The sequence below is a fragment of the Periplaneta americana genome, chromosome 2 (assembly GCF_040183065.1).
Source record: "Periplaneta americana isolate PAMFEO1 chromosome 2, P.americana_PAMFEO1_priV1, whole genome shotgun sequence".
In the NCBI taxonomy this organism is placed as follows: Eukaryota; Metazoa; Arthropoda; class Insecta; order Blattodea; family Blattidae; genus Periplaneta; species Periplaneta americana.
Genome location: NC_091118.1, coordinates 138677094 through 138701458, shown reverse-complemented (window position 1 = coordinate 138701458; position 24365 = coordinate 138677094). Strand labels below are relative to the sequence as shown.

At 35.6% G+C, this 24365-nt stretch overlaps 2 protein-coding genes across 2 annotated transcripts in view; one reads left to right on the top strand and one right to left on the bottom strand.

The window, feature by feature from the left end:
- Nucleotides 1-24365, bottom strand: part of LOC138695185 (cholecystokinin receptor-like) — a 663775-nt gene that overhangs the window by 78226 nt on the left and 561184 nt on the right. Inside the window, exon 5 of the mRNA XM_069819644.1 lies at nucleotides 5803-6041. Within this exon, the coding sequence (XP_069675745.1) occupies nucleotides 5803-6041 (239 nt within the window). The remainder of the gene's footprint in view (nucleotides 1-5802; nucleotides 6042-24365) is intronic.
- The window catches only part of LOC138694617 (luciferin sulfotransferase-like), a 135718-nt gene continuing 131097 nt past the window's right edge, over nucleotides 19745-24365 (top strand). The window contains exon 1 of the mRNA XM_069818534.1: nucleotides 19745-19937. The gene's annotated coding sequence lies outside the window, so the exon portion shown is untranslated. The remainder of the gene's footprint in view (nucleotides 19938-24365) is intronic.

Here is a 24365-nt window from a genome sequence, read left to right as displayed (position 1 = left end):
GAGAAGTAGGCCTACATATGTTGGTCCTCTTAGCGGTAAGGTGGCAATGCCAGTTTACAATACTCAAAGCACTCCCTACAGCCAAAGTGATAGAATTTCCGGCTACACCTCCAACGGACGCAGATTCCATTTCCGGCAGGAGACTTTATATTTATTTCCCATCGGTAGGGAGCTGACGTCTAACTCTTTCCTATGACCCTTGCTTTCTATTTCTTCTGTTTTAATCAATATTTTGGCATTGCAATTTAAAAAAGTGAATAGAAAATCATATTGTTTGTGAACATCTAGCGGTGGTTAAGAATGTGAACAGTTTTTACCAGCATGATCCAAAGAATATACAGGGTATTTTTTAAGTTTCCAGTTCATTATCTAAAAATCATCACGTCTGAGAAAACAATATTTCGAATAAACGCTTTTTCGTTTTAAAGTGAAAAAGAACGAAATTAGCAATTTTTTAGTTAGTGAAAGTTGTCAAGGTCATCTTAAGTTCAACTTGATTTTTAATGGGACCCTAACTTTTTCACCAGATTCTCATTTTGTGTACAAAAACAAATAACTTTAATTTCCAATTTTTTTTCTACCAAACCCTTACTTTATAAACTACTTTGCAAAACATTAGTATACAGTAATATTTTGAAAGATTGTACAGTATATAAGATTTCCTGTTTACCTACCTTTCACGTAAATATAAACATTCGTTTTACATTTTAGTAGTTCCACGACCGTTGTAGGACTGATTTAGAAGTCAGTACTTATTGAAATATGTTGGAGCTGATGTATGGTAATGATAAACAATAGAAATATGAATTCTATATTAATGTTAGAGTAGTATGTTTACGTTAAAGGTAAACATAAGCAATCTGACATATGTTTTCAACATTTTAACCTTTATAAGCAGAGTCCTGCGTTTGGTTACCAAAAGCCTCCAAGCAACCCCCAACAGTGTAGGTATGTATGGAGTATAGCTTGACGTCATCCAACGCTACTTAGTTCAGGTCTGCTATCCTGTGAATATACGAAAACAAAACAAAGCTATGGGGATTGGAAATGAATGCTCCAATAGAAGAATTTGGTAGCGAGCGCATCATTAGGAAAGAAGAAACTGTATTTTACATCTTAAAAGAATGACTAACATTTGAATATCTTTAAAATCTTCTATAACGGAAAAAATACTTCAATGCAATATTTTGTTAAAAAAAACACCGGAAAGATCGCGTCCAGACGAATTATTCAACCGAACACCGAATACCACGGAGTGAAAGCAAACTGTACGGACGAAAACTGGACGGTTGGCAATACCATTAATAACGCAGAAACATGCAAGCAGCATATCCTTCTGTATCATAATATATAGCTATATTGGGAAGAAATTTAAGGGAAAAGTAGACACCATTATACATTTAAGTCATTTTTACTATGCAAGTGCTTTAAAATGTTAATAATGATCTTAGTGAAGAAAGCCTTGTTTATCTATAGTTATGCAGTTTGTCTCAGCTCACAGCATAAATAAAGTTATGTACATACAATCTCGTCGCATTTATTCCTTTGAACAATGAATAAAATACTTGCAGAACATAAAAACACATTTCAGTCATACGTGACATCAGCACAAAATGTTATAAGAGACAATGTGAGTACATAAGACATCTGCTTGTATGCTGTTTGTTTTTTTTTTATTGGTTATTTTACGACGCCTTTCAACTGCTATGGTTATCAAGCGTGTGAATGAGGTGAAGATGATAATTCCAGCGAAATGAGTCCAGGGCCCAACGCCCAAAGTTACCCAGCATTTGCTTTTACTGAGTTGAGGGAAACCCCTGCTAACCGTTACTCCATAGCAGCGGACAGCTGTTAGTTTCTTAGTTCTTCTTTCATAAGATGTAGTCTTTCATCGCACATTTTTTTAATTTTTCATTTCATTTTCCTTTGTTCCTTCTCTTTTTTTCGTTCCTTTTCTCTGATCTTTCTTTTTGGCTTTCCCCTATTCATTTATTTTTCCTTTCCTCATTTCATTTATATTAGTGGATAGATATCCTTTCACTATTTATTTATCACTTTCCATTTTATTATTTTTATATTTTTATTCTTATTTTTGTTTGCCTTACTTCCTATTCAATTTTTGCTTTCGTCCAGTCTTTCTCATTTATTTTCTTTAACCTTCTATCCTTCTTGCTCGTGTTTTCTATTCCTTTACTTCCTTTTCTTTTTTATTCTGCTAATTTTTTTCCGTTTTTTGTGTTCTTACCTTTCACTTTCGCTGTCCTTTCCTGTTTCTTTATTAGTTCATTTATTCATCCTTTCTCTTTACCTTTCTTTAAACATTTCTCCCCTCCCTTCACATCTTTTCCCTCGTTTGTTTCTCTTACTTTACCTAATTCTACAATAGCTCAGTGCTAGCGCGATAGGCTTATAAGCCAGTGCGTGCCGATTCAAATCCCGGCCGAGGCACCCTGAGTTTTGAAGTATGTTGCGCAAATCCGTAGTCCAAGCAACACAGGCGTTTTCCCCGAGAATTCCGGTTATCCTGTGACGTCCTAACAATTCTCCGTCATCATTATTGTTCATTAGGAGTGCACTGTAGACTCACCATCTGTGGTTCACTCTGGCTAGTCTATGACGAACTAATTTGTCTACGTTTGTTGGCACTAGGAACATCTATGAGCCATGTTTGTGGAGTGAAGGTAAAGGCTGGTTCACAATAAACCGAGAACATAAACGACAACGAGAACGGAAATATTGTTAAAATAAATGAATTTAAATGTAAGCATTCGCAATTAACGAGAGGCTTTCCGGAGTTCGGGAACGGGAACGTGAAAATTAATCGTGAATGCTCACATTTAAATATATTTATTTTAACAATAATTCCGTTCTCGTTCTCGTTGTCGTTTCTGTTTCTGGTTTTTTGTGAATCAGCCTTAAGTAACTGCAAGTTTTTTTTAGTAGGTTATTTTACGACGCTTTATCAACATCTTAGGTTATTTAGAATCTGAATGAGATGAATGAGTCCGGGGTCCAACACCGAAAATTACCCAGCATTTGCTCATATTGGGTTGAGGGAAAACCCCGGAAAAAAACCTCAACCAGGTAACTTGCCCCGACCGGGAATCGAACCCGGGCCACCTGGTTTCGCAGCCAGACGCACTAACCGTTACTCCACAGGTGTGCACTAATTGCAAGTTAAAGGGGCTGCGATTGTACAAAGAACTTTTCCTTTTTCTTCCTTAATGCTTCTCTTCCAGTATATTTTCCTTCATTTAGTATGTCTCATTAATCATGTCTTTCTTTCTTTCCTACCTGATCTTCTATTGTTTCGTCTCGTTCCTAAATTCCTAAATTGCAGTTTATGCTATTAATGTAATGAAATCCTATTTCTCAGGTCTTTATCAAATAATCTGTTTTAATACTAGATTATTTGAAGTTTTGAAATCAATAAAGAGGTTCCCGAAGGATCTGTTCTTGGTCAGCTTTCATTCTTGATCATGATCGATGATCTACTCAGTAATATTAGTCAATCTATTTGCAGACCACACAACATTAATATTTTCTAACAGTTGAATCTCCAGTTCGATTGTTCGATATGACTAATTTCTTTAATTATGATGCCACAAGGTTTCTAATGAATTATATTAAGCTTAACACAAATAAAACTCAGCTAATATTATTCTCATCTAATAACTTTGCAATCGACGAAACCAGTCATTACGTCAAACTACTCTGAATTGTTCTGGACGAAATAATTTAAATTGGAAAGATAACATTGACTTCATTAGCACTCGTTTTTCAACGGTAATTTAATTATTAAGAGAGTTAAAATATTTAGTCACTACAGAATATCTTAGAATTGGATATTATGTCTTTCTAATAGCGTCCTGTCTACCCCTGTGGTGTAATAGTTAGCATACCACACAGTGAAACTTGCGGGTCTGGGTTTAAATCCTGGTTGGAAAAAAGTTACCAGGTTGAGATTCATTCCGGGGTTTTCCCTCAACCCATTAAGAGCAAAAGCTGGGTAACTTTCGGCGCTGGACCCTGGAATCATTTCGCCGGCATGATCACCTTCATATCATTCAGACATTAAATAACCGCAGCAGTTGATATAGCGTCGTAAAACAATCCACTAAAAAAATAGCATTCTGTGTTATGGGATAAATATTTTGGGTAATTCCTCCAGTATCATAAAGTACTGGTTTTTTAAATAACATTCTGTGAGTATTTTGTATGGTTCTCGTTATATTGCCCATCACTGTGGGCCTATTTTCATATCGGTTACGCCTATAAGTTATTTAACAAGATCGAATCAATGTCTCACTATAGACAGTTTTAGATTAACCGAAACCAGAATATTGGTTTGAAGCAATAATCGTAGATACATACTTAATAAACTTCCTCGTGAGGCTCATACTACAACCTATGCCAAGTTCGAAAGAGTATTAGTCTAGAACTCTAGATAATTGAATTGACTTGAATTGTGGTTTTCTGTTAACGTACCTACAGTGACGTGTACATATATATACATATATATATATATATATATATATATATATATATATATATATGTATGTATATATATTTCAAGACACACAGTCTGTGTGCACTCTAAGTTGGGATTCTGGCGTCTTGTCACCCCATTTGAGTTATGTGGATATAAAGGGAAAAATTGGGATGGTGTGGGGTGTAGTTCCTGGGTAGCTTAGTCGGTAGAGCATTCGTGCGCTAAGCGAAGGATCCCGGGATCGATACCCGTCCCCGGAACAATTTTTCCCCTGAAATTATTCAAGTCTGTTTCACAGGGAGCTTTATCTGAAAGCCAGATTTCCATAAAACTTACTTTCAGTTTAGATAAATTAGGTAACAATAATTGGAAATGTTTAATCACTAAAGTGAAAACTTCCACATAAGGGCCGATTTGACATATTCACCGCAATTAATTAGAGTCATACAGGAAGCCAAATGGCTTATCGTCAGTACGACTCATCTTGCCCGTGGTTTCCCTTGGGTGCTAAGACAAGTATGATACCTAAATGAAATGGATCACGTATCTACTCTCTTCACTCTAAATTTCCCACCCGTTTTCTTAGTTATTTTTCCAAATTACTGAAGTATAAATTCACCATTGGAATCAGTTCTTCTTCGGTGATTGCCTCTGCTATCCGTCCAGAAGTTTGACGAGCGGCCCCTTCTCTTCAGTCTCTTGCGTTTGCCTACGACGTAATATCAATTGTATTGTAAATCGTATAAACCACTGAGATACATTTTAATGCCTCCTTATCTGCCACGCTCAACGCAACAATTAAACATATGTGGTGGAAGTTTCAATACCTACAAGGAATTTATTTACATTTATATGCCGACAGGGGTGGTAAGCTCGTCCTCTCAAACGCCATAGTTTATAGTATGCAACTAGGACACGAGAGTAGCCATAATTTTAAATAAACGTCTTTTAAATTGTGTAGTGAACGTAAATTTTTAACAGGGGAAATAAATTGAACTTCAAGCTCATAGGGCTAACGTCTCCAGCAGCTGGATACCTCATTCTACTGAATGAACTTGTATAATTAACATGGGGGCATGAGATAATTATTCTTCCTGTCATAATTCACTCCGGTTACACCTCTATCTGATTGAATTCTTCCAATTTAAGTCTTACTTTCTTTATTTTCTTCCTCTTCTCCTTTATTGCTAAAGATGCAGACAATAAGTTGCTTAACAATAATTTTAGACTTTACTTCTCCTTACAGAAGTTTGTTAAACGCTCGCAAGTTTTCTACCACATTTCAGTGTCTATTCATTGCAGTCACTCACCTGGACCATCCCCTTGAAGAGCCACAGCTTGACGGAAGTGGCGGCCCTGTTGTTGCCGTCCCTGCCCGCGCACAGCGTCGTGGAGCCCGCACTCTGTCGGTTCAGCATCTGCTGCTGCTTGAGTAGTCGGTGTTGTCTCAGCGGCGTGATGGTGGCGCTGCCCGTCGTCGAGTTGCCGTTGATGTTGCTCGTCGCCATCACCACTTCGTTCACCGTAGCCGAGCTGCTGGTCCTCTCGACTGCAACACAAATATATTCAACCTTATCTATAATGCTGCCAAGAGACGAGCCGTCCGCAGCAGGTAGTTGTAGAGCAAGTTTGTTGTTAAATTACAGATGTATCAACTTTCACGCATAATATAAATTACGTGTTCATAATATGTATATCGTCGTTGTTCCTACAATAACTCCAGGGGCGTATTTTGCGGACTACCGGGGCTACCGGCGGTAGCCCAAGGAAATTACAAAAGAAAAAGTTTATAATATAACATAATGTAATAATTTTGTATTACCGTATTAGTTTTACCACAGTAATTAAAATTAAAGTAATTGTTAGATTTATATGCACTCTCTGCTCTCGAAAAGAAACAAGTTGCCAAGGCGGCATCACTGGAGAAACCGCTGCTACAAGGGGTAGCCTGTGACCGTTCCGCTATGCTGTCCTGTCGCACAACTGCCCATCCCCCGCTCTCCTCTGTTTCCATCGTGCAGTGTAAGGCCGGTTGAGTTGTCGCTCTCGCGATCGGTTTCTTCGCAGGCGCGAAGCAACATTACGCTTAGTACGCTAGCAATTGAATGTGATTGTGTTCTTGCAGTGCAGTATTTTAAATTTGTGGATTGTTCAAGTGTCTAAGAGTTATATTAATTGTGAATTATTAAGTTTTTAATTTCCCAATTAAGTGATATTGTGAAAAATATGGCAGAACAAGTTTCTGGAGAGGTTTGTGTTGAAAATGACTGTGTAATAGAAGGTTTATTAAAAGTGCCTTTTAACCGTCGTACATACAACGAGAAAGTTGAAATTGTGAAAATGGAAAGACCAACTCCTGAGTTAAATTTGTCCATGGACGTAAAAGAAAAACAGCGTGAGTACACACGCCATTTCACTTCAACATCATATGGTAAGTGGAATTGGTTGTGTGGTAGTTCTAAACTGTCTAAACTATTTTGCTGGCCATGTTTGTTATTTAACTGCGAAACTAATGTGTGGTCAAAAGAGGGGTTTTCTAATATGAACTCCCTTCGAACGGCAGTCCTAAAACACGACAAATCAAAAGCTCATATTTATAGTAGCATGAACTTTGCAAACTTTGGGAAGACAAGAATTGATTTACAGCTAGATAAGCAAAAAGCTACACATCAACCAACACAATGCTCTTGTGAAAAAAAAAAAAATCGAGAGATTTTACTGCGTCTTATTAACGCAGTCTGCTTTGTAGGAAAACAAGAATAGGATTTTCGGGGTCACAATGAGAGTGTGGAATCAGACAATAGAGGAAATTATATTGAATATTTAAGTTCCTTAAGTGAATTTGACCATTTACTGGCCAATCATCTTGAGAGTTCAACAGTATTCCGTGGTACTCCTCCCGCAATTCAGAATGACTTAATATTTGCTATAAGTGGGGTTATGATAAAGAACATAAAATCTGAAATAGAAGAAGCACCTTTTGTGGCCATTGTTGTTGATGAAACAAGTGACTGCTCTAATCAGAGTCAACTGTCCACTGTTTTAAGATACGTCGACAGTACTGCCAATGTTCAAGAACGGTTTATGGGATTCACAAATGTCAGTTCGGGCAAAACTGCTGCTGCTTTGTTTCAGCATGTGGAAGGTGTTATAGCAGAATACAATGTCGGCAATAAGTTAATTGCACAGACATACGATGGTGCTTCAGTTATGGCGGGAAATATTAATGGCTTAAAAACAAAAGTTCAAGAAAAGTATCCTCAAGCACTATTTGTCCATTGTTACAGCCATGTTCTCAATTTAGTTTTGCAACAAACTACTTCAACCATTCCAGAATGCAGCATTTTTTTCAAAACACTGTCGGGTTTAGCTGCATTTTTCTCATCATCTCCTAAAAGATCAGAAAAACTCAAGGAATTTATGAAAAAGAAACTCCCAAAAGTAGCACCAACTACATGGAATTTTACATCTCGGCTTGTAAATACAGTAAAGAAATACAGAGAATAACTGACTGCTTTCTTTGAAAATATCATTTGTAATGACTCTGAAGAAAACTGGGATGATGATGTAATTGTGCAGGCTCAAGGATATTTGTATTTTTTCACACAGTTCCAGAATATATTTCTTCTTGAAGTCTATGCTAGAGTGTTCGCACATACAGATGTGCTCTACAATATTCTTCAGACAAAAAGTCTAGACATAGCATACTGCTTGCAAGAGGTATCAAAGTTAAAAAATACTATATCCGAGTTCAGACGTAGTGGGTTTCCGTCCATATGGAGTAATATGGAAAATGAAAATTCTTCAGACAATACAATGGAACCACCATTAAGCGAAGGAAAGGAGATGATGAATTGAAATACAGGCAGCTGTACTACAGCATACTAGATCGTATGCACATGGAAATTACTGACAGATTTTCTGATTATGGAAAGCTTCAGTTCACACATCTTCTAGGTTCTCAAAAATTTTCTGCTTATAGAGAAAACTTCCAGAATGAGGCACTAACCAAATTATTTCAGTCCTATAACAGTCACTTTGATCAAGTACGTTTGAAAAATGAATTAAGTGTAATATATTCAGCAGAAGTCTTTGATTTTTCGAACAAACCTATCCATGAAATATTATCTGCCATATATGAAAACCAGCTGAACCAAGTTATTCCTGAAGTCCTTATATCGAAAGAAAGAAAACTAATTACATAGATCGTAGCATGTTGGAAAATATTATTTACATTTCTGATATAACACTACTCTCACTTTGAGAGAGAAACAGAGATTGAGGGTGTTTGAGAATAAGGTTCTTAGGAAAATATTTGGGGCTAAGAGGGGTGAAGGTACAAGAGAATGGAGAAAGTTACGCAACGCAGAGCTGCACGCATTGTATCCTTCACCTAACATAATTAGGAACATTAAATCCAGACTTTTGAGATGGGCAGGGATGTAGCACGTATGGGTGAATCCAGAAATTGATATAGAGTGTTAGTTGGGAGGTCGGAGGGAAAAAGACCTTTGGGGAGGCCAAGACGCAGGTCGGAAGATAATATTAAAATGGATTTGAGGGAGGTGGGATATGATGGTAGAGACTGTATTAATCTTGCTCAGGATAGGGACCAATAGCGGGCTTATGTGAGGGCGGCAATGAGCCTCCGGGTTTCTTGAAAGCCAGTAAGTAAGTGATATAACACTTCCTGAAATAATATATATATATATATGTACAATATATTCATATATTGAAATATATAAGCCTAGCCTATATACTTGAATGAAAACAATATATTATGGCAATATACTTTTACAGGCCACGTTACCAAGTTTTTCGCAGAAATGATCCTACCAATTAAAATACAGTGAACAGACTTTATTGTTATATTTGTATATAAAGAACCACTTGGTAATTCGAAAATTAGGTTAGGTTAGGTTAGGTTAGGTCATGATGGCTACGAACGGGTTAGGACGAACCTTTGCACGTCGGCCATACAGAGGCCTATTGTGCACCCCGAAGTGTATGGGTTGAATGAGGTTAAGGGGTATACCAGCCCACCGGCTGCATGTGACCCTTCATCCGTTCACCCAATGGGGGCCTCCTACTCTCCCCCGCTCAAAGTTCACACCGCCAAGGTGACCAAGCAGTATAGGATTCATTCCAACGGCACTTCCAAGGTGTCGGAGTGCCCTTGCAAGTGCTCTTAAGGAATGAATCCTGGCAGAGATATTGCGAAAGGCTGGGAACTCAGAAACAGAGGACGCCCCTTGCCGTAAGCGGATGAAGACGTGCGTCTTGACGTGAATATGACTATTGAATGAGATGAGAAAGATGAATGATATATGAAAATCTTAATTTTTTTCTACACGAGGAGGGAAGGGAAAATGGACCGTGGCAATGAAAATTCCAACCCGGCATTTGCCTAAGTAACTGTTAAAACCACGGTAAAACCACAGGCAGGTTGGTCGGTCCGGGAATCGAACCACGGACCTCCCGAATGCGAGTCCCAAGCGATACGCATGAGCCATTTGCAAATTAAGACAGAAGTCATGAACTGTTTCATTTCGTAGTGAAATGTTTTTGCAGAACATTCTTGAATTTATCAATAAGAGTTAGGATAAAAGTAAGAAAATCGAAAGTAGAACAAAGATCGAAGATGTTGCAGACTTCACCAAGAATTTGAAATCAAAATGGACAGTCTACATTGTACTATACTACTGAATAGGAAATGCCAGACCATGTTTGTAGGATCCGAGAATATGCAAAAAGAATACTGGAGACAAAAAGTGACGGGGAATGTTAGAGAATCCCTACGATTGAGTGCAATGTCTATACAGGAATAATAATAATAATAATAATAATAATAATAATAATAATAATAATAATAATAATAGTAATAATAATAATAATCTTCATCATCATCATAATGACTTTATTTAACCTGGCAGAGTTAAGGCCGTAAGGCCTTCTCTTATACTGAACCAGGTTTAAAACTTGCTTACATATTTATAATCATTATTATAATGCATCTGAAGATGATACACAAAATAGTATCGAAAACGTTCATGTAGAAATCTTACTCATGTAAATGACTATTGTACTAGATAAGCATTGGCGGCTTAATAAAAGTGTTACACATTAGATTGCTTGCATAGTTGAACATAAAACTGGATCGGAATTAAGTAATTACATACTGATACAATTTAGGTACATAATGAGATCAAAAGAGGTAGTTACATGAAAATTTACCTCATAAAATAAAAATAAACATAGTAGAATTATGGTAATGGAATTAGGATAGATGCTGAAATACAATTGGTGTAAGATTTATTTAAGCGTGTCCATTAGAGAGATTCTCTATTTAATCTATTTTCTCTTCAAGAAGAAAGAGAGGCAGACTATAACCCACATGGGCAGACGAAATGAAGAAGATTATGCAGGAAAGAAACCTGACAGATTAAGGCTGCGGTCACATTGGAGGCACGCTTGGGCAATTAAAAAGGAAGCGCCTACGTATCCAAGCGTGCCTAGAAGCTTGCTCTGGAAGTGTGGTCACATTGGATGCAAGTAACCGCTTGAACTTTCAGTCTAGTTGTAGAAATGGATTCCTCGGACGAAGAGCATTCAGTGTTGGAAAATGGAGTGTTGAAGTTTTAAATGATAGATGAGGATGCATTAAGGGATGAATGGGGTGAACGAATATTTTAAGGACAGAGAGGAAGATGGAGAATATAAACGAATGATTCCCGATCTTCTTAAACAGCCAGAGTTATTCTTTAATTATTTTAGAATAACCTTACAAGATCCATCCCAGTTTACTCTTCTTTCTTGAATACATGTTATTAGTACTTCAACATGCATTATGGAAAAAAATCACTCACAAAAATAGCTACACATATTACGTCACACAGGCAAGCGTGCTAGAAGAAACAAATTTATTTGATCGGGGGAGACGGGTGCATTGTTGCCAACTCAGAATTCCATTTACCGCTGCAAAAGCTTAAAAAAACCGCTAAACTGTATTTGAAAAACTCCTGATTTTTCTTAACACATCACTTCCAAATTTGAAATACAAACTATAGAGTTTTAGAAATTAGATAATTTTATATAGATATAGAATAAGTTATGAAAAGTGTGTATCATTCTGTAGACTCTATGTTCTATACAAAATCGTCTTCATCCTCGTACAAGAGCGATGATGTACAGTCCTACAACTCACAAGACGATTCTCCTTCATTACCCGTCTTGTATGCAGCCATTTCTTTTAGAGGGTTATTTTACGACGCTGTACCAATATATCATATTATTTAGCATCTGAATGAAATGAAGTTGATAAACCCGGTAAAATAAGACCGGAGTCCAGCACCGACAGTTACCCAGCATTTGCTCATATTGGGTTGAAGAAAAGCCCCGGAAAAAAATTCAATAGGTAACTTGTCCCGATCGGAATTCGAACCCGGGCTAGGGTTTTATGGTCATACGCGCTAACCGTTACTCCACAGGGTAATAATAATACGGTAATTTAAAAACAATATCTTATCACAAAAATATTTTCATAAGAAACACGACACGAGTATGATTTCTTCTGTTTAGGTACAATAGCTGCTATTGTACCTAAACAGAAGAAATCATACTCGTGTCGTGTTTCTTATGAAAATATTTTTGTGATAAGATATTGTTTTTAAATTACCGTATTATTATTATTATTATTATTATTATTATTATTATTATTATTATTATTATTATTATTATTATAAGTTACCTATTTCCTTAAGTACATCTTGCGACAATACGTCATAAGTGCAACTACATTTTCAAATTTTCACAGTTTTACTCGAGTGGTCAAAATTGCATTTACCATGAGATTTTCCATACTGTTCCGTGCTTATTTTTCACAAGATACATCTTGTTTAACAGCCTCTCAGCCTCTGCATTTGACAATGGTAGGATAAGGAAAGAAAATACCAGTTTAGGGATGATCACTACATGCATCACTGAAAATCCCACTCTAAAATATGAAATGAACCATAATGAGATTTAAAATAAAAATAAATTATAATATTTCTAATACTCTAGAAATTAAAATAACACTCACCTTTGCCCAGAAGCTTGTAGTGTTGGAAACATTTTTCCACTCTACAAAGTTAATTTTTCGGCATTGTATCTCATTCAGCAACTGTTGCCGAGCAAAAAAAAAAAAAAAAAAAAACACTCGCTACTCATTTTGTGTTTATCCCTATCAGTATGGGCAATTAAATCTGAATATTTCACATTCAATATCCCTTTATACCATATTTTACACAGAGGTTTCGAACTACTGAATCACCGTCAACTTCTTCCACTCAAACTTTCAACACATTATGTTTTTTTTTTTTTTTTTTTTTTTTCCATACATCTGTAACACATTCTCAATCACACAAATCGGTTGGAAATCTGATTTTACACTGAGATGGAGACGTGCCTGCCAAAAATGAGTAGTAAAGCTTTAAATATGTCTGTTTACATAAACTATAATGAGGAATGATAACTTAAATACATGAAAATAGTAATTCAGTTCATTATCTATTCCTTATGATTAAACATATCAAATTCATTTACAAAAACAATGCCTACATTTGATTCACTTTAACGAATGCGGCATACCTTATTTGTACATCAGCAATGGATGAGGCAGGAAATGGACGTGGTTGCACCAAATCGAGTTAATGTAAAACGTTGATATTTTATACTCTCACAATTAAAAAGTGTGATAATACCATACGTATAAAAACAATTACAACATCTTTACAGAAAAGAAAAACTTAAAAATATCATCTCCCTCTACTGAAATCATCAAAAAACGCCAAATAAATAGCTAGCTGCTGACGGTAAAATTCCGTAGCTGACTATAGGCAGAGTAGCGCAATCACCGAGTCGGCCGCCATTGTTAGTCCTTTTCAGCACGCGTGGGATAGGAATATTTAAAGTAAAACTCAGATATTTTTAATTTGAAGGGCAAAAACGTCTAAAGGATCCTCTTACATTATAGAACATTATTACCCGTCAACATACTAATGTATAAAAACTTCATTTCATAATTTTATAGCATAAATACGCATTTAAGTGTTCAATACACTCCTTCATAAACGTCACAGTTATAGGTATTACAGCAACAAGAACTTAATAAATTACAAGTAACAAATGCAAACAACAATGTTGCAAATAAAGTAACAATAAATCTAAACATTTCCAACTGCATTCCTCGTGCAAACTCTCTGGCTTCCGCATATAAGGGGACACTATACTGAAATTTCTCGAAGTTCATTAGTTTTAAGAGTTCACAACAGTGAAATCAATAACTACCATATTTACGAAGCTGATTCACCAAATTTTGATCACTTGTATATCTGCTTAATAGTGACAAGTATGCAAAATTGCATCCGCCTATGATACGTGGTTTGCATTTTATTAATCATTTTGTTAAAATATTGAACCTCTTTATATAAAAAGTCGTTTCCAATACAATTGACATTGTTTTTAAGTGATTTTCACTTATATGGCTCCTTACATACATGAAATCAAAGCTTACTATAAGGTTTTGCTGTAAAATTAATAAGTGAATTACTAGAATTTTTATTATAAAAATAAAAAAATTAATAGTCATAAAATTCCTAGTAATTTACCCATTCGCTGTACAGAAAATTTCCAACAGTAATGTTTGTTCCAATATATATAAAGAATCTTATAAGTGAATATCAATGAAAAATAATGTAAATTGTGACGCAAGGGACTTTTTGCATTAAGCAATACACTATGTAATTAAGTTATTAATAAAGTGCAATCCACTTATCATAGAGAGAGAGACGAAATTTTGTACATGTGTTATTATCAACCAGATATACTAGTGATAAGCATTTTGTGAGTTTACCTTTAAAAATATGGACGTTAGTAATGTCAGTATAATGTCCCCAAGGATTCACTGATGTGAGATTTTGTCATTTTTGGTAAAAAAAATCGTTTGTTTGTTTTTATCTTTAAAAATTCATTTATGATCTAAAGATGCCTTCTGCCAATTTTCATGACCATACGACCGGTCTATCAGCTGTTTAGGGTCACATTTTTAAAAGGCTGCGGACTCTGACTGTTAATTTAAATGCTCCGTCCACGACCTCCACTCTGAATTCTGCGACCATTTTGGAAATTACGCTATATTTCATACATTATTTATTATATTAGATTTCCGATTGAGCCAGTGTAGCTTCTCGACTTCTGGAAATATTTCTTCATAGAATCCAACAGGTGTTAGACCTACTTCAAAGGCTGCTTTCCTTTAAAAGATATTCAGTTACAAAAGAGAGCACAACTCTTATTTAAAGGAAAATTACACTTGTTCTAGTAGCCATAACAACATGTTTTCCATGCTTGGTTTTTGTTTATAATACAAGAAATATTTGCAAGTTTCTAACAGTTTTATTGTTAGTGTTATAATAGTGTCTACAGTCCATAGTGATTTGTAAATAATATTTATCTATTATAGTGTTTCCATAAGTTTACATAATTTTTTTAGTCATCTTTATTTACTAGTGTAGGTTAGGTGTGCACAGCATGGTAGTGTATATAAGGATAAGTTCTGTATATAATATGCTAGTTCTATATGTTTCAAAACCTAGAAAATAAAAAAGACAGAGACCTGGTTCATTATTATTATCCCAAACTTTTGAAGTCAATTTTCTCCACTTTAATTTTCTGTAAATTTTGCATTGCTAAAAATGCTACTCTTTCTACAGATTCTGTACTACATGCATGATTTTTTGTAGAGGTTTTTGAATATGTTCTTAACAAAACTTACTATCAGTATTAATACACTCATGTTTTTTATTATTGTTTAGTCAACTGGCTGAAGACAGATTTGAACCTCACAACTACCACCAATAAGGCATCACTCATGAGATAATTAGGCAAGGAGATAATGGGGTAGGGTGGCAAGTTTCTTTCCCCCTCCAATGAATACTTCGCCGATTAGCTACATATTCCACTAATCAGACTTCAGATGTTTACAAACAATTGTCCTTCCTCTGACACGTATCGTCAAATGAGATGTATTGCTTGATTATATATATGCATATCAGCCAGAAGAAGTATTTTTTAATATTAATTTTTTTACGCTAGAGTTGAATTTTTTCTGTTTTTACACTTCTAGTGCATTAAATAAAGAGGAAAATTGTATAGTAAGTTTCGTTTCTGAAGGTGTGACACGTATGTAGACAAAAATTCTGGCCAAAATAGTAGCAATTTTTGAAAACCTAAATTTGCACAATTTAAAATTACAAATTAAAAATACAAAATTTCAAAGATCTATTTAGAATAGTTTAGAAAATTGAAATTTCACATCAGTCTAACCTTAATGGGGTTTCTAGTTTCTACGGTCTTTGTATTTTCTAATTGAGCCAAACAATACAGTCTTGTCTCAAGAATGAATTCAGAACTTCACAAATATATTATGTCATTCTTGCAAATAGCAAATAGGCTTAAATTCAGAAATGCTTGATTTGAAAGGGCGGAGATGGTAAAAATTTGACACTGATCCTAATTGGTACGTGATTTTCATTTGTTTTATGTAGAAATATCATTGCTGAAACAAGTTAAATTCTAGATTAGTTTTATAAAAATATTTTCGGGCCCAAATTTTGAAAAAATAAATATCAAAATACAGTCATTCATTAATCTCCACAATGTATGCTCGCTTAGGTAGCGAATCGTTCCTTTTCATATTTATAGTCACTTCTTTCCTTTTTCCTTATTTATTTCACCTTGTCACAGAGAAAACAAATGTGCGCTTTTTTCAGTTCTCTGTGAACAGTTCTGAATACAGCAACAATGCATTTTTTCGCATTTAAATTCCATTCTTTCCCTATACAACTGTATACTGCATAGCGCGCGCTGGACTAACAATGGCGGATTTGTCGGCATTTGCCGGCTCAAACGATTGCGGTACTCTGAATATCCAAGGACTCTGACTATAGGCATCGTGCAAGCTCCTCTGGTGGCGACTGTTGTTACTAACTGCGGGACAGCAGCGATAGAGTTGTGCTTGAAGCGTATGAATATACTTAACATCTCAGGTTAAATGATTAGAAATATGGATGATCCTAAAAAGCGGAAAGGTAATGCAAATTGCTGTGTTCTTGAGTGTAGTAATGCTTATAGGAATACACCAACCGATATTGTTTTTATTCATTCTCAAAACAGAAAACTCAGGCGCAACGACGCTAATTGTGGATCCATGCAGTACGCAGACGAAAGTAAATAAGGCTACACTGCTTGTATTCATAGTATTATTATATACTAGGCCTAATATAAAAAATAGATTGTATATAGTATTATGTTTATAAATAACCATTAAGTTAACAACGACAGGAATTTATCATTTAAATTTCAAAAAGTACATAATTACTGAGTTCTTTACATATATATTATGTATAATATTAGCAACAATAAATAATAACATACCTATTTTTAAATGTATTCATATCCATATTTAATTCTTGATTTCAAGTGTTGATGGTTCACCTTGGAAACCAACACCCGCAGCAAGAATTTGCGGTATTCATTTTATTGGGAACGAGATCAGAACACCCCCCAAAACTAGCATACCGTTCCCAGTATTTTTTATAAAAGATTACAAGAAAAAGACTGCCTCATCTCAACTAGCTCCGAAAAGGTACGAAAGAGACGCATAAAGAAGAAGAAAAGATTAAAATTTAAGTTTTATGAAAGGCGAATGCTCAACAAGTGTTATTTCGAAAAATGAAGTAGCCATACAGGCAGAAGTAAATGAAACCATTCTTAGTGATTTGTTTTTTCTTTCACAATTGAATTGTGTGAATTGTCTACTCAAGTGTCTATTCCATTATATGCCGAACTGAAATCACACAAGAAATGTTATGACAAGAGTTCAGAAACAGATGATATGTTTAATGAAATACAAGGTTTCCGAAATTATTCTACAATAAAATATGAGACAGAACTACCAGACTTAGCCTAATGGGAGTGACATTTGTGGTTTCGAATATATTGTTAAAATTGCAGCCAATTGAAACACAATCATACTCGTAGAATCATAATAAGAAATATTTCCAATTCTATCATTTAACCCAAAAATAGCTACCATAGATAGTCGAAACGCCCCAAGATGTAGACCATACATATTCTTTTTTTGCCATATTTATTAGTGAATTTCACATCGAAAGCTTTCGAAAAATTCTGTTCAAGAGTAAGATTAGTAAAGAAAATCGTCTACTCATATTTTCCAATTAAAATTAAAACCGGATTGTCGTATTCTGCTATGAGGGTGATGTTCGGAGTTAATCGTACAATTATAATTATAATTTATTTTTACCGACACTTTAATGTTGACATCCACAATGGTTACTGTAATTTTGGGTTTTGGCCTAGCAGAGAAAGTATTCAGGAAACAATGCCTGCAATATTGAAAAATGTAGAGTGACAATTAATTGTTCAGAAGTGGAACAGCCACCCAATGTGGATCAGATGGTGGCCTTCAAATCTAAATGCTACCGAGGCAGATCGAGTGACACATTCATAACAACTGATTGCGGATTATTGACTTTATTAGAAGGTGGTGATGAAGTCAGGTTTTCCCGGAATAAAAACAAACCTCTCCGATAAAGGGATGATTGTTGTTACTCCACCGTATCTGCACGATAGTAAATTAACAGCTGAAGAAGTCAAAACTACTTACAGCGTTGCCAGTGTTCGAGTTCATGTTGAAAGGTGCATTCAGCGAATTAAAATATACAGTATAACATTTTACACAAACTATCAATTGAACTGCTTCCGCATGTTGATCTTGTTGTTTATTCAGCTGTCCAAAGAGAAGTCTGAACCTCATAAGCGATACCAACAAGGCACCACTTATGAGACAACTAGGCCAGAATATCATGGGGTAGAATGGCCAGTTTCTTTTCCCTTCCATTGCATATATCGCCGACTAGCTACAAATTACACTAGTCAGACTTCATATGCATACAAACAATATTGTTCTTCCTCTGACACATATCGTCAAGTGAGATGTACAGCTTGATAACAGATGTACATATCAGCCAGAACCTCAATCAGAGGTAGTATGTTGATGATATTGTTCATTATGTGTTGTGTTGTAGAGAATTTGCAGTCGCCCATTATTCAGGAAGTGTAATTAAGACTACTTTTAGAATTAAATCACATTAAAATACGTAATTTATAGAGACATTATACACACAAATATTACGCACGTCATGACATAAAATATAAGTTTATCAATGTTTTCGTAATATGACTGTTCACCCTCATTCAATGGTCTGAAATCTGATTTAAATGCCAAACAACTGCACTGATATTTGAGGAACTTTGTAGTTACATTTTTACACTCCTCTAGCAGTACTGAACTTTCCACTGAGTCTATAAAATAATTAAAAACTGGAGCTTGCTGGGTTTGCAGTGAAAGACCTGCCCTTGGGCAGAACACTATGAATCAATGAACCCATTCTTACTAATATTACAACTTTTTATCGGCAGAAAGCCGCATGCAATTTCTATATCACACATGACTAGAGAATGACTGCGAGCCTGTAGTTAATTAGGAATTGAGACACTGCGCGGCGCCACCAGTACGATTTTGAGACCCATGCACGGTGCCTGTCCTGAAAACAACAGATGTAACTACAAAACCGGTGGTTTGGCAACACTGGACGGGTGCACAAGCTTGGGCTTGTAACTTGCTTCCAGTGTGAACACCTTCGCCGCGCCACATTCAATAATTTTGTTTCTTTAGGCACGCTTGGGCACGCAGCGCTTCCATTTTACTTGCTCAAGCGTGCCTCCAATGTGACCGCAGCCTGAGACTAGCTACGTAGATCGAGAGAACTGAAGAAAAAATATCTTTCGGGTGAGGAAAGCTGTGTTAACAGTGTGTTAACTTAACACAGATAATTCCTTTAAGTTATACTGTATAATAATAATAATAATAATAATAATAATAATAATAATAATAATAATAATAATAATTGGGTGAACACAATACATCTATTATACAAAACCACGTTCTTTTCCGTTACGTAAACTGCAGAGGGCAATAAAATATCACTTGACGAAGTTGTAGTACAGAATTGCGAACTAGGTGCTTAATAACTGCAAGAGCAAATTACGATAATTGAGCAAAGAGACTCCTCTTGACACTGTTTCGACGGCCTTGCAGTTTTTATTGCACTCTGCCCGGCGAGCTGATAACATAATAAGGGGGATTCAACGTCCTTCGGAGTGTGTGGCTGTGGGGGAACAGAGACGTTGTTATGCAACAGCTGTTGTAGCGGTACCACTTTTACACCAAGCCGTTATTCAGTACTGGTCCGCCCGGCGAGTTGTCAGCTGGAGCTATTCGATTCGAGACCTCTGGACAGAGATCAGTCAACTCGACTTGCAAGTGAGTGACCTTATGTTTACTACAGTGTAGTAAGACGTTACATACTGAATTAGAACGGCAACGAAATCTTGTAACTTCAAAATAGAACTACACACACATGTATGATATACATATATACACACATACACAGAGAGTGATTCACGAGGATTTACCGTCACTTATGGAGCTTATTTCTGAAGACATTCTGAGCAAAAATGTCATATAATCATGTAGCCTATCCTAATCTCATTATTTTCAGAGATACACTAATTTCAAGTTGTTTGTAAAATATCTTTTTTCTTTAGTTTTAAGGGTAAAAGAATTTTACAAATAGAGTATTAACTATTCAGAAGTGTCATTTCTTTAATTGGCTAGTATTGTGAAGCTAAAAGTGTGTTATTAATTGTTCTGTAGAGATTTTGTTTTTCAATTCTTAGCTAAAAATTACATTATTCTTACGCATTTAACACAAAAATTGTTACAAATCATACGACTTTAGGAACTTGATTCTTTACAGATTAATTATGTATCCTAATGTACAGTCTTGAAGAATTTACAAGAGTGGCGTGATTTGTAACAATTGTGTTATAAATGCGTAATAAAAATGTAATTTTGTAGTTAAACATCGAAAACAAAAATTCTGTACGAAGTAACTATGGAATTCATAACACATTTTTAGCTTTAGAATATTAGCCAATTAGAGAAACGATACTCCTGAATAGTTCATTTTTTTCTGTAATATTTGTTTACCCTTAAAACTAAATAATAATGGTATTTTACAAACAACTTTAAATTAGTGTAACTCTGAAAATATTGAGATTAGGACACATGTTTACATGAAATTTTTTGCTCAGAATGTCTTCGGAAATAAGCTTCTTAAGTGACGGTAAATCCTCGTGAAACATCCTGTATATACATACATAATTATACATACATACTTAACATACAGCACACAAATGGACAAATCTATGGTGCCAGGAAAAAGTAATATACTGTAAGTCACTAAAAGCACATTTTGAGATGCAAGTATTTAAAAGTTTAGACAAAATATGTCAGGTCGTGGAGTAATGTTTTTTTACTGAACTGAACTCATTCCCAAATATTTTAAGGCTGCTGAATTCATCTAAATAAATATGAATTAATTATTTTAAAATTGTCACCGATTATAGAGACTTATACGTTTTGATCAGATAGATTTATCAGCTTATACAATACTGTTCAGTTAATTTTATTAATCTTCTTAAAAAAATACGTACCGGTAATTATATGTATAAATTATGAAAGTAAACACATAATTTTCTGATTTTCATCACAATGTAATGTTGATGTGACTAATCAATAGTCATTCTATGTGATTTTAAGTTTTAGAGTCACTTCAGGATTAGTTTACATTAAGAACAGGCACAGAAATGAAGAAATGACACGTTATGATGCTGATTTGAATAACAATAGTGGCTTTGATATAATATTAAATTGTAAAGTCACTTCAGAATTATATTACTTTAATAAGAACAGCTGCAAACGTCAATAAAATAATAAAGTTACACCAGGATTAGTTTATATTAATGACTACCCCGAAAAATAATAAAAAATATAACAGGATGTAATTAATGTTCGTCTCGTGCCCTGGCTTCGTGGTCTAAGGCATCCTGCCTAGGACTCGCATTACGGAATGCGCGCTGGTTTGAGTCCTCATGGGGGAATAAATTTTCTCATGAAATTTCGGTCAGTGTATGAGACCGGTGCCTACCCATCATCGTGATGCACTTGGGGAGCTACGATAGGTAGCGAAAACTGGTTACGTAAACCAGTTATAACGGTTTGGGGATTCATCGTGCTAACCACACGATACCTCCATTCGGGTTGGATGATCGTCCACCTCTGCTTCGGCATGTGGCCGTGAGGCCAGCAGTCGGCTGATCGGTCTCGGTCCTTCATGGGCTGTAGCGCCACGGATTATTATTATTATTATTATTATTATTATTATTATTATTATTATTATTATTATTATTATTATAATATAATTAATGTTAATTTGAATTACAATACGCAGTAAGTTTAGTATGATATTACATTTTTTAAGTCTCTTCGGGAATTAGTTTACATTAATAAAGAACAGGCACAAAAATAACAATGTAATATTGATTTGTGTAACAATCACTTTGTTATGGTTATTTTTTAAATTCAGTCCAGGATTAATTTGCATTAATAAAAATAGGCAAAAAGTTATGAAATGATCACCAAGTGACTTTCCTTTAACTTGAAAGTTAATTCTCATCTCCACTGTCAACAAGATCCAAATCATCTTCGGGAATATTATCAGACTGAAGAGCACGATAGAACTCACGGAACAAGAGATAAATGAGAGATAATCCATGAGGCTCTTTTTTGTCTTTTGAGATAGGGAAGAGTCTATCGTAGAGACGTGATGGTGATAGTTTGGGATTTGAATTTCCCTGACGGAAGAAGTTCAGGATCTTAAATTCTTCATCTTCATTCTTCTCATTCCTTTTTCTCTGAGCACAAAAATTCAGTAGATAAAAGCGACGAAAAATTATGACAATCAGTGTGCTTCAGCTGGACAACTCTGAATTTATTCTTCTTCCCCACTGTACGAATCAACTGATACAAATCATATGGAACTGAAATAGAAACCTATGTCTTCGTGTTTTTCAATAAAATTAGTCCATGATCTACATCACACTCCATATGACTGTCCACTTACCATCAATTTACAATCAATTGGTTCAAACCTTTCTTGCCCTGTAATACATTGAGGAAAATGTCAGATAGGCCTACATGTGAATTTCGATTTTTACCTCCACATGCATCAGAATAAAAAACAACATTTTTCTCTTGTCTAGAAAATACATTAACTTTTTGTGCAGACATTGGCAATATGATTACCTCCCCTTCCTCCTGCACCCTCATGCCACCTGTAGCATGTCACATCACTATTGCCACAGTTGTGCTCCATCAGGTTGCAAGTCCTGAAAGGTTTCTTACAAAATGTCACGGGAAAAGCTTAGGCAAAGCTTAAGAGATCTATACTGTACTCAACCACGAGAAAGTCTCCAGGGAATGAGACGCAGCGGGGTGATGCTATGAATGAATGTTGATGTCATAAGGTCACACACGTGAGTACTCGTATCTCTATTGGCTATCTCTCAAAGCACAAACGATAACACAGATATACATATTTTTATACTACCCTAGTTACAAAATTAGATCACTGTTAATCTCCTGGTCTTTTAATCCCTTCATAAAGGAAATAACATATGCAGGAGAACGCATGATTTTTAAACTGACGTTATAACGGTAATATTATCTACTTCGCTCCAATAGATGACGCAAAAGTAACCACATTCCTTTCACAGTTTATCTCCTGGATTGAGAACAGTAACTGACATCAGTTGGTGTTCTCTATTGACACTGTATGAAACAAACTACTCTGCGTGTCTTTTCTTTCCTTGTTACTTGAGTTCTGATTTGATGCGTTTGGTTGCTTTAGAATTTATGATGGAAGTAAAAAATGTACCTCAATTATATAATCTATAAGAGACCAGTATTCATCAAATATATATTGCCTACCATCTTCTTGAATTTTTCCCTACCCTTCACTCTGCAAGGCATGAGAGTTTTAGGACCTCTTTGTCTCATTCCGTGGCGCCACAGCCCTTGAAGGGCCCAGACCGACCAGCCGGCTGCTGGCCTCACGTTCACATGCCGAAGCAGAGGTGGACGATCATCCAACCAGAATGGAGGTATCGATGATCCCCCAGCCATTATAGCTGGCTTTCGCAACCGGATTTCGCTACCTATCGTTGCTCCCCAAGTGCATCACGATGCTGGGTGGGCACCGGTCCCATACACTGGTCGAAATTTCATGAGAAAATTTCTTCCCCCATGAGGACTCGAGCCAGCGCGCATTCCGTAACGCGAATCCTAGGCAGGGTGCCTTAGACCGCGACGCCACTGCGCAGGACTCTTTGTCTTATTAGTATATCTTTTGCTGTAACATAAGATAATTCTGTATTCCACTTTCTCTTCTTCTCCTGTTCGTAAGTTCTGGACTCATTTTCTTGGTCCAACTACACTCTCACTCTCTGACGCTCTCTCTCCATAGCCTACATATCTTAATTTTGTGTGTTATTCTCAGCTGAAGTATTACTATCTCTTATAAAAATTATAAAATGTCATAAGTGACTTCTAATTCATAAAAGGCTTGATTCTGTTTTTGAATTGAACGTTTCAAATCATTTTATAAGAATACAGCTCCGAGCTTACCATTTTATAACATTATTGTTACAAAAATGACTAACTTGCCTTTATTTTCATCTCTATTCTTGTCAGGTAACATTGCCAAAATCTTCTTTGCTCTGAGACATAATGCTATTGCATGGAGACCATGTGCACAATCTAAGCTGATAAGATGCATTCAAGTACCGA